This window comes from Ammospiza nelsoni, chromosome 3, assembly GCF_027579445.1.
Source record: "Ammospiza nelsoni isolate bAmmNel1 chromosome 3, bAmmNel1.pri, whole genome shotgun sequence".
Lineage (NCBI taxonomy): Eukaryota > Metazoa > Chordata > Aves > Passeriformes > Passerellidae > Ammospiza > Ammospiza nelsoni.
The window spans coordinates 58,774,047-58,784,165 of NC_080635.1; the positions used below are offsets into that span (position 1 = coordinate 58,774,047).

A 10,119-nucleotide genomic window follows, 5' to 3' on the forward strand; every position below is an offset into this window, starting at 1 on the left:
TCCTCCCAAAGGTAACACATGGATTTTCCCCATCCTTCTTGGAGCATAACTTTTAGTCAGACCTATGGCATCTCAGAATTGTAGAAATTCCCCAAGTCATCATTAGCTCTGCAGCCCTAGTGACAGAAAAGTGCCATTATTACTGGTTCTGCCACTTCCCCTCCATTGAGCTATGCTGGGCTGAAGAGCATGAAACAATCTGTGGCTGAATAGTGAGCACAAGATGGTATTTACCCTATGGGCCTGCATTTGGTAGTGCAGCCTTAATATGGGAATAGTCAGCACTACATGGGCCAGAAATGAACACAAACAATTTGAATCTGACTGTTGGGAGAAATTCTATGTATGGAGGATTTTCCAGGTGTATTTATACATGGCAATTACAGAATGCTTGCTTGTTTGCTGCTACAAATTTCAATTTCATTGAAATAAAAATTTGTGTCAATGTAATTGAATTTTCTTTGTAATCCTGTCCCTTTTGGGAGACTGTGAGTGCTAATCTGCATTCAGATATCCAGACAAAAATTAAAATATCCATCAATTTTATCAGATTGTACCCCACTTGTACACCAGATATGTGTAAGTTTTGTTCTCTTTTAGAAAGTTTATAACCTGCAATTAGCAAATATTTTTTGAATATTTAAATTTTTTTTTTACTACAAATTATAATGAAAGTAAATGACAAGAGGGTTTTGGCAAAAATTGCCTTTTGAAAAATATATATGATTTTTTAAAAGGGGGCAAGTTTTTTTCAGGCATACGCAACTGAGGGGTTACAAATACGTCAAGCAAAACTGTGCTTGTGATCTTATCATTATGTCCAGGATTCAAACCATCTTCCCTACAGAAGAGACCACAAAGATTTTCTGTGCCTTTTATTTTCTGAGGCAGGCTGGGAATTTTGACCTTGGAGTCCCTTTAAAGAATAGGCTATCTCACACATGTTCTCCTTGTGCACCTTGACGTTTGAGGGCATGACCAGCACCGTGGCCTCGCTGCCCCGTCACAGCCCAGAGCAGCATAGCGTTTTGCAGGTGTCTGCAGAGTGGGTTTCTCGCTATGCCGATGCTTCAGGCTGGCAGATTTCCATCCCAGTGAGAGAGTAAGATAAGCCTCAAAGGTATTTTCTGTAAGACTTTACAGACTGTGAAAGTTTCTGCAAAGGAGCACAATGTCAGTACCAAACCCCGGATCCTGAGCACTGAGCCAGCACTACAAATAAAGGATTTGCTAGTCTCTAGCTGAATTGAAAAATGTAGCTGGGTTGAAACTGGTTTCTTTACAAAGAAACAAACAAACAAACAAATACTAGTATTAAAATCAAATGGAACTAAGAGGCTTTTATAGAGTTCTTATCTTAAAACATTTAAGTCCATAAGCAAGTTTTCTATGAACTTGTATCCTGTGACTGAAGCAGCATTTGGAGCTTCTTCTACAGCTGATACTCTGCTCTATATATGTTTTTGTATCCAGTAAAGGCTGAGCTCATGCTGAAACCCTTCTTGCAGTTGCAAAATTTATAGACTTTTTCTTTACTCAGCTGTCTGTTTTCACACACACACAGAAATATTAAAAATTATAGTAACTTAGTTATCTTTGAGACCTCTGTCAAATCTAGCTGAAATCAGGCAATGAGTTCAAACATTACTAGGAGGGAATGTATACAGACACTCACACAGCTGCATCTACATCCCTGTAGATACAAAAAGATAAACCAAGTCAACTTTTTTTCCACATGAAAAAGGGGTATATTTCAGTAAATAATAAAATGCATCACTTTGTACAGAAAAGCAAGAAAGCAAACAAAATATTTTCTTTAAATCATTGACATCAATATTTAAACCAGTTCCCTCTTTTCATTAGCACATTTGCGAGTTCCTTTCAAAAGTGTAAATTGCTTCAGTCAGACTAAACATACATTTTCTGTTTGCAAATATTTTGCGGTAAAATTGCACTCAGCAGCAGGGTAGAATAATTTCATTCATTGTTCTCTTGAAGTGCATAGTAGAACTCTTAATTCATCTAAGAAACTTGGGCTGTTGAAGCCAGCTGCCAGCACTGTGCCATCACTGTTGTGTCTGTGCCCTTAACACAAGAGGTCAGCAGACCAGGAGTTCCCAGCCACCTAAATGCCTCTGGAAAATATGTTCATTGTCTTCAAAATAAAGATAAAGAGATAGAGATAAAGCCACTAATTATTTTACAGTCAGAGCAAAGTCATTATTTACCTTTCTGTGTACCGCTGGTTGCATTTGTTCATTTCTTGTTGCTTTTTGTTTCCTTGTTGCTGAACTGCTGCTCAGAGGCAAGGGCTGAGGAAGGTGCAGGATGCTCAAGGAATAGTTTAGTCCCCAAGACAGTTGCAGTGTAGACTGCTAGATAAAGCGAACAGCAGTACGAGAAACAGCGGTGTCTGCTGCTGGTATAGTGTATACAGTAAGCATCTTCAGCACTTACTGTTCCTGCAGCTTTTGGCATATGGTTGCAGCTGTGTTCCTCACTTTTCACGGGGTGCCATTATATTCCTCCCTTCCCTTTCTTCAGTGTTGTATTTCAGGTGGCGCGTGGTTAATTAGCTGGGAAGGTGCTGAGTGCAGTTAGCAAGAATTGCAAGACAGGGTGGTAAAGAAGCGTGTGTTAGAATATTCAGAATTTAATTCAATTTTTTGCATAGCTCAGATGCATATCAATTTCTGCTTTTTAGAAGGAAATCAGCACCTTGCTATGAGTCTTGACCAGGCATTAGTTAGCATGGACTTAAGTTGAAATTTTGAGTGGTTAAATCCAATGGTTCAGTGAGTCAATTTAGAGGTTAAAATGTGCGTTTGTTCTATCAGTCACCTGCACTCAGCGTGAGGCTGGGGGCTCTATTCTGTCTCCCTTTAATAAACCAGCAATTCCCACTGAATTTCCCAGTGCCTGTGGCAAAGAAATCAGCAAATCAGCCTGTTCAGCCGTGGTTACCAACGTTGCTCATCTCCTGAGCAGAAGCTGCGGCTGTTCAGGATCTGTGTGTGGCCACAAAGTCGGTCAAGGCCCTGTGTGTAAGCGCTCATCTCACCTGGCTCAGTCCTGTCCACAACAGTGAGGTTGTGCACGGTTAGGCCTGGCACTAAGAGAGGTCTGCTCTTAATTGTGTGGCAAGGGGATAAAGCTGCACAAAAGTGAAATTAAACAGCTCTCCCTTCCACAACCATTAGGATGATACAGCATGTCCTGGCCCTTTTCATAATGAGGGCTGAGATGTTTGCACAGCCCTCGGTTCACAGCGAGTTGCTTTAATTAAAGCTAACCTAGCCCACGCATGAACCCGACTGGTGAATTTGGGTCGCCTGGAGGACGCGCCACCTCGTCCAGTTATCTCGGGGGAAAGTGGGGGATGAGAATTAACACAATCCAGGCTGCACGGACGCCCGAGGCAGCTCAACACCGGCCTGCGGGGGATACCCAGGGGAGGGAGCCCCCGGGAGGGTCTGTGGCCCCCTCGCTGCCTGTGACCGCTCCCCGGGCCCTGCCGCCCCCCGCAACCAGCGGGGACGGAGGGCTTGGTCCGGGGGACGGCCCTGCAGCCCCTGCCGCCCCTCTACTGCTTTCGGCAAGAAAGTACCCAGGTATCAAACGGAGCCGAGGGTTGGTATTGAAAGAGCAAGTGAGGCGGAAATTTAAAGCCCCTGTGCTAATAATAACACTATAAATAACCGAAGACATCTTGTAAACAGTGCGGTCATAACCCTGAAACATTAAACAGCGCGGTGGGATCTGGCGCATCAGCTGCCGGCGGCCGCTGCCGGTGCAGGGGGAGCGCCCCGCACTCCTGTTTATCTCAGCCTCATCTCCCACGGGTGCGCTGATCGATAGAGAGGAGATGTTTAAGTTAAAAATTCCCGGCGCTGAGGACCGACTGTACTTCATCAATAGCTCCCCGTTCCTGTCCCCGCGGAGCGGAGCGGCCGCAGCGGCGGGGGCGGCTCCCGCAGCGCCCGGGCGCCGGGCTGCGGAGCCGGGCCGGGCTCCCGCGGCGAGCTGCGGACCCAGTCTCCCCCTCCCCCAGGGTGTGCTCCAGGTCCTTATCTCCGGGGAAGCAGACCTCCTGTGGCCGGGGCGGAGAGGCGGGATCCCCGCAGCGCGGCCACTTCGTGGAGCGGCGGAGCCGGCGGAGGCTCAGTCCTTCCCCCGCCGAGCCCGAGAGTCTCAAACGAACACTTAACACCGCTCCGTGTTCAGTAGAAAGGGAGGTTTATTCACAGAAATAGAGCAGAATCTGCTTGAAGAAAATATATCTATATATCTTTAGGGTGAATTAGTTCATAGAGATGACTGTCAAAGTCAGTTTTTCTAGGCATCTACATATTTCACAGGTCTCAGACAAAAGATACACGCGGGGTAGGTTTTGTTTGATCTCTGTCTTTTCTCTAGTAGCTCTTGAACCAGCAAGGCTGTGGTTGCAGGACACTCGACTGTACACGCATTTAATAAAGTTAAATAGAGTCAGGATCTCTCGGGGTGGATGGAGTCTTTGCTAGGGCATGTTTGGTCTCCTCTGCGCCGGGAGAGCGGCTCTCCCCGTGGCTCTGCCCGGGGCCCGGGACAGCGGCGGGTCCCTGCTCGCCCCGCCGCCCGCTGCACGGCCGCGCCGGGACGGACGCTGCTGGCCCGGCCGCGGGGCTCAGGATGCCGTCGGGCCGCACAAGCGGTTTGTGTTCACCACTTCTTTCAGGTCACTCTCGGGTTTGCCGGCTACCATAAAAGGCCAAGTCTGTAGCCAGGAAAAGACACGAGTGGGAAGGGGGTTACTCATGGAGAAATGCACATTGCAACGCTCATATCGCCAGCGGGTCCGGCTCGGGAGCGTCCGGGGAGACCGAGCCCGGCGTTCCCCACCTGAGTCCACTTCGGGCAGCGCTCAGCGGGGCTCAGGTCGGGGCAGTAGCCGCTGGCGCCGGCAAGGACCCTTTTGCCTTTCCCCGGCGGCTGATGCCGCTTTGCCTCACAGCCCCGGCGTTCCCCACCGGGCGTCCTCGGGGCGGCGAAGCCCGTCTGATACGCGGCAGAAGGGAGGGAGAAAGGAGCAGCCTGGCTCCCGCACATTGGCATGACCCCGGCATAATCGCCGCGGGCATAATCGCCGCGGGCACCCTCGCCTTTGGTCGAGAGCGGCGTGGGGGCTCCGGCCCGCAAGAGCCTCCTCACGCCCCGCCGCGCTACCCCGGGCGCAGGAGCTCTTGGGGCCCCGGCCGCTCTCCCTGGCCTCCCACGTCTCGGGGAGCATGTTTTGGTGTGCCTCTGTGGGGTGCGGAAGAGGAGGGAGGTTATATCTATACTGGGTGCTGGTTTGGTTTTATTTTTTTTTCCTATGTTGTTGTGCTGAGGATTTTGTTTTTAATCGAAAATCATCTCCCAGGCCCTTAGCAGCTGACACAGCGGGTAATGTAATTTCCCCCAGAGTCCAGAGCTCAAAAGGCAGAGCCTGACCTCAGTGAAACGTCCCCCAGCTTCCCTCTGTGATCCATTTATGGGTCAGGGTCTGCACATGTGGGAAGTGTAAAGGCTGTATGTCTAAAAAGAGCCCAGGCAGATCTTGCTTACCCCTGGTTAAACACTTTGTATATATTTTTAGAGCTGGACACTGGATATTTCTGGTGGCCGGGTATGGTCGGGAGATCCAGGGCTGCTCAGGAAAACTTTATGTGGTGGGAGCAGCAGGGGGGACACCACACAGCCCAGGGAGAGGCATTGTGGAGTGTGCCTGGGGCAGACACCTCCTCTGGGGAGTCTGCCTTGGTATTTATTTCTCCTGTGCCAGTTTACAGGTATAGGAAAAATTTCCTGAACTCAGCAAACCTGAGCGGTTGAGCACAGAACCCCAAGAGTAATGTCTTTAAAAAGCTAGGGCTTGGGGACAGTATTGTGTCAGGAAACACTGGCGTAGAGACACAGGATATGAATAAATCCTGCGTCCTTCCTCAAGCACACCCTTTTCTACCCAAATTCCTGTACCTGCCCACTTGCAGGTAGAAAGCCTCTGTGGTTTCTCAATCATTTCTGGGGCAGTAAAGTGTAAAGCCTGCCCCTGCTTATTGGTGGTCAGCGTGGCTGCCTGTCTCTGGGAAGGGATTGCTAGGAGCAGCAGAGGGGGCCTGGGAAGCTTGGTGCTCAGGGCACAGGGCAGCAGGCAGCCTGTCCCCCTGTACAGTACCGCTTTCCATCCCAGCGGCACCAGGCTCTCTGTGAGAAGCACAGCAAAGTTTTGTCCCCGCACATGCCCCATGCCAGCTGCTTGCCCACCTCTCCCCATGCACAGGCACGGAGTGCCCATCCTCGGCGGACTCTGACTTACCAAGTTGACTGGGTGGATGTAGCCGTTCTCATACTTGTCATTGGCCAGGATCTGCCTCAGGTGAGCAATGTAGCTGGAGGCCAGCCTCAAGGTGTCCAGTTTGGAAAGTTTGGTGTCTGGGGGCACCCAGGGTAGGGTGGTCTTAAGCCTGGAGAAGGCTTTGCTAAGGACCCTCATCCTCGCCCTCTCCCTGGCGTTGGCAGCATTTCTCTGTACCTGCTTTCCCTCCTGGCTCACTCCATTTAAAGGGCTCTTCTTGGGGGGAGCTTTTTTCCTCTTGCCCGAGGCCCCTCTCCCCTTCTGAGGGGAGCCATTCTCGCCATTGGATCCCTCCTCGTTGCTCTCGGTGGACGCCCCAAACTCTTTGTTAGTATCCATTTTCAGGCCATCGCACTCCAGCATCTCCACCTCCTGCAGATCTTCCACATCACTGAGGGACCCAGTGGACATGGTCTGGAAGATGCCAAACGGCCAGCAGGAAAGGGGGGAGGGGGGGAAGAAGGGCAGCTCCTCAAATCTATTTCAAGGCGGCGTAGGAGAGAAGGGGCTCCAGTATTTTCCTCCCCTTCCCTCCCCGCCCAAGACTAAGGCACAATACCAGTCCAGAGAGGATCCCCGCCCTCCCGCCCCCCAACCCTGCTTTGCCTGTGTTTGAGGGAGGGAGTGAGTTTGTGTGAGAGAGGGAGAGAGAGAGGGAGAGAGAAAGCCGAGGAATTTAGTGAGGACACTAGTAATTTATCTGGGGGATAGGAGAGGCGGATCCAGCCCAGGGGAGGGGCCCTGCCCACTGAGCACACCACATCCCCAATCACAGAACTTTGCACAGGACGGGGAATGAAGTATCCCAGCAAGCCTTTGCCGAGAGCTCGGAACTGGGATTCAAATCTTCACAACTGGACTAAAACAACTTACTCTCTCTCCCTGTGCTCTGTCTTTCTATCCTCCCCCTTCCTCCTCCTCCTTCTCCTTCTCCTCCTTCCCTTTTCCTTCCCCACTTCCCTTTACAGCCCAGGGTTGCTCTCCCCCTCTCTGCCTCCCAGATGACCCAGGCAGCTGGTGTCACGATTCTTGATGAAAGCCAAAATGGGTCATGAGCAGAGAGAGCAACAGATCCACCAGCCAAACCTTCCTTTGTAATGCGTGCCGTCGAAATGCTGTCCTGTAACCTAATCTGGGGGAGATTTGTGGATGATTATATTTGCGAACGCATCCTGTCCAGCCAGTTGCATATTCCAGGAAGGGAGTGCTCCGCTGCCTGGCCAGCAGCGTGGACCTTGCCGTCACAGCCCAGGGGCTGGAGGCAGGAGGATCTGACTTCTTCCAGCCTTCCGGGGTGACGTCCGACAAGTCCCGGTCCCTGTCGGTCTGTGAGTCCTCCCAGCTGTGAATGTGGCGGAGGCTTCCTGGCCCACAGGTGTGCCAAGTGGCCAAGATCCCAGCACTGTGTGAGCCCCACTGAGCCGAGGGAGCGTGTTGTTCTGCTGGGGAGGGTCTTTGTGGCTGTGGCTAGGGTGGCAAGGGTGTGCATGAAATGAAGGAAACGGGGTGAGGGGGGGTTTATTGGATGGTAGAGTTCCCACAGAACAGAAACCTTTACTTGGTGTGCAGAGCAATGTCAGCGGTTCATTCCTCCATACCCGGGGAGTGTTTTGTCTGCTGATTCATGCATGCTCAAAAGTCAGGGGTGTTGCCTGAATGAAGAAGCAAGATAAGGGATAAGGCCCTCCTGTGGGACTGAGGGCATTAGGCCGGGCTCTGCAACCCCTGAAGCCAAACATTCCCAGTGATTTTGCCACACATGTGGGTGAGTGGGTTGCTGTGTAGTTTGAACTAATACACTTATGCTGCTGTTACAAACTTATGCATTGTGTGTTCAGCCTCAGCAGAGCAGGCTTTTGAAAGCAGTTAACTTTGTGCTATCACTTTTTCCCCTCCATGTAAACTAGTCTCCTAAATCCACATTTGGAGCCCAAAGAGGCCAATGAATCAGGAACTTGCTCCTGTTGCTTCTTCCCTGCTCACACACTTTCTGAAACCCCACAGGTTGCCCTGCAGTCTGGGCTTTGAACACAAGGGACTAAAGAACTGCACACAGGGACTGCTTTTATTGCAGGAGAAATTTCACTTATTCAGCTGCTTATCTGAGGATTCACATAGCTCCAGGAAAAAATGTGCAGCCTCAGATGTCACCAGTGGCTTCACAGTTAATCCAAAGTCACTGGAGCCACAGGAAAAGTTTCTTGCTGATCTGTGTAAGCATCACGTAGGGTTTTCTGAATGCACTAAAAAACCCAACAAAAACTGTGGAGGGCCAAGCTGGTATGTCTGCCCAGTGCTGTGTACTGTCTGCAAATTACATTTTCAGTAGGAGACCGAGTGTCATTTTTGATAGCCAGCAAGGAAGTCTTGCCTATCTCTTGATCCATCTTTCTTCCTTGGCTCATGAAAGCCAGAAGAAAAAACACCTTTTTATCATTTGTCTGGAAGATAACACCTTCCCCCTCACAATAGGATAAGTACATTAAGATATCATATCTCCAAGCCCTGGGCTCTTGGGAATTCAGTAATTTCTAAATTCATGTTGTGTTAACTGTGCCTTGTTTGTGTTTTCTCTGTATATAAACTAAATTGAATAGATTGTCAGCATATCAGTCCTAATTAATGAATTACTTTTTTGTTTTTTTAATAACATTGCTGTTGCAAATCCAAAATATCAATAATCACCAGTGTGGAGATTTATGAGTCTCCTTATTTTCTAGGCCTGATTGTTGTTTGTGCAGGTGGAGATTTAAATGGCCATATCCATTGCAGAGATTTATAGTCCAAGTGATTGATGTCACAATTGAGCTAAGACTCTTACTGGAGCAAGGATGACAGAAAACCAAGTTGAAGTTGCTTGTGTATCTAAGCATGAGTGACCAGAGAGGGAAAATTTCCAGCATCAGAAATTCCCAGAAGACAAAACAACTAAAACAATATATACTTATAGTCTTTCCATTTTTTTTTTAGTACTTTCTCAACTTTTGTTGTAAAAAGCAGAAGAAACGAACTGGCTCTTTAAAAATGCCTTTAGTATGCTGCTACATATGCATTCTGAATATCAAGATATGCATACATGTGTGCCATGAGCCTTTAGAATTTTCACACATTTGTAGATTTTACTTCTTAATATTTTTAAATACTCAGGGTCGTTAAAATTGACCTAATAAAGGCCACACACATTTGAAGAGACAGAGGGCACATTTTTTGTATTAATTTTGTAGAGATTACTGCATGTATGTGATGTATACTCACATACATGTTATACATATATGTGTATGTTATACATATAGTATAATATACTTTGAGTTCTTTATGCATACAAACTATTATACACTTTTAACACATTTACCCATTATTCCCTCTCCAAGGGGGGGCAGCATGGGCAGGCTTAAAAAAACAACATATCTTCTAATCTGCTTCCTTATTTGTTTGTTACATGACTTGAACCTGTGCTTTTCCAGCCCTCCTGCTTCTTATGTCTCACCTGGCAAGCCCGGGCCTTGTACCCCTAATCTGACTCCACTTCAATCCTTTTCCCTCACCTTTAGCCCAGTCCTCCTTACTTCCTGAACATCACCTGACCTGGAATAGGGGCTGGCAGGGTGGAAACCAACCCAGCCCTGTGGGAAGGGTAAAACTGGGGGGGCTGCAGCCATGGTGGAATGGTGGAATCCCTTGCTTCTCCAGTTAGATGGCTGCGACTACAGACTACTAACCTGGCCACTGGGTTAGTAACTGGC

The 10,119-nt window shown here is 48.8% G+C and overlaps 1 protein-coding gene across 1 annotated transcript; it reads right to left on the reverse strand.

Moving 5' to 3' along the window:
* Nucleotides 1–1,314: 1,314 nt before the first annotated feature.
* Nucleotides 1,315–7,054, reverse strand: TCF21 (transcription factor 21). The gene is made up of 2 exons (XM_059469511.1): nt 6,338–7,054; nt 1,315–4,756 (listed from the first exon to the last, which is right to left on the reverse strand). Exons 1-2 carry the CDS (start codon nt 6,785–6,787, stop codon nt 4,667–4,669), a joined length of 540 nt encoding a protein of 179 aa, XP_059325494.1. The 5' UTR covers nt 6,788–7,054; the 3' UTR covers nt 1,315–4,666.
* Between the last annotated feature and the right edge of the window lie 3,065 nt (nt 7,055–10,119).

Bases quoted from the DNA above. Each gene is read 5' to 3' on its own strand.
- TCF21 (XM_059469511.1), bottom strand. From the start codon at position 6,787: ATGTCCACTGGGTCCCTCAGTGATGTGGAAGATCTGCAGGAGGTGGAG. The intron at 4,757-6,337 runs GTAAGTCAGAGT...TCCTGGCTACAG, and splicing joins ACATCCACCCAGTCAACTTG to ACTTGGCCTTTTATGGTAGC.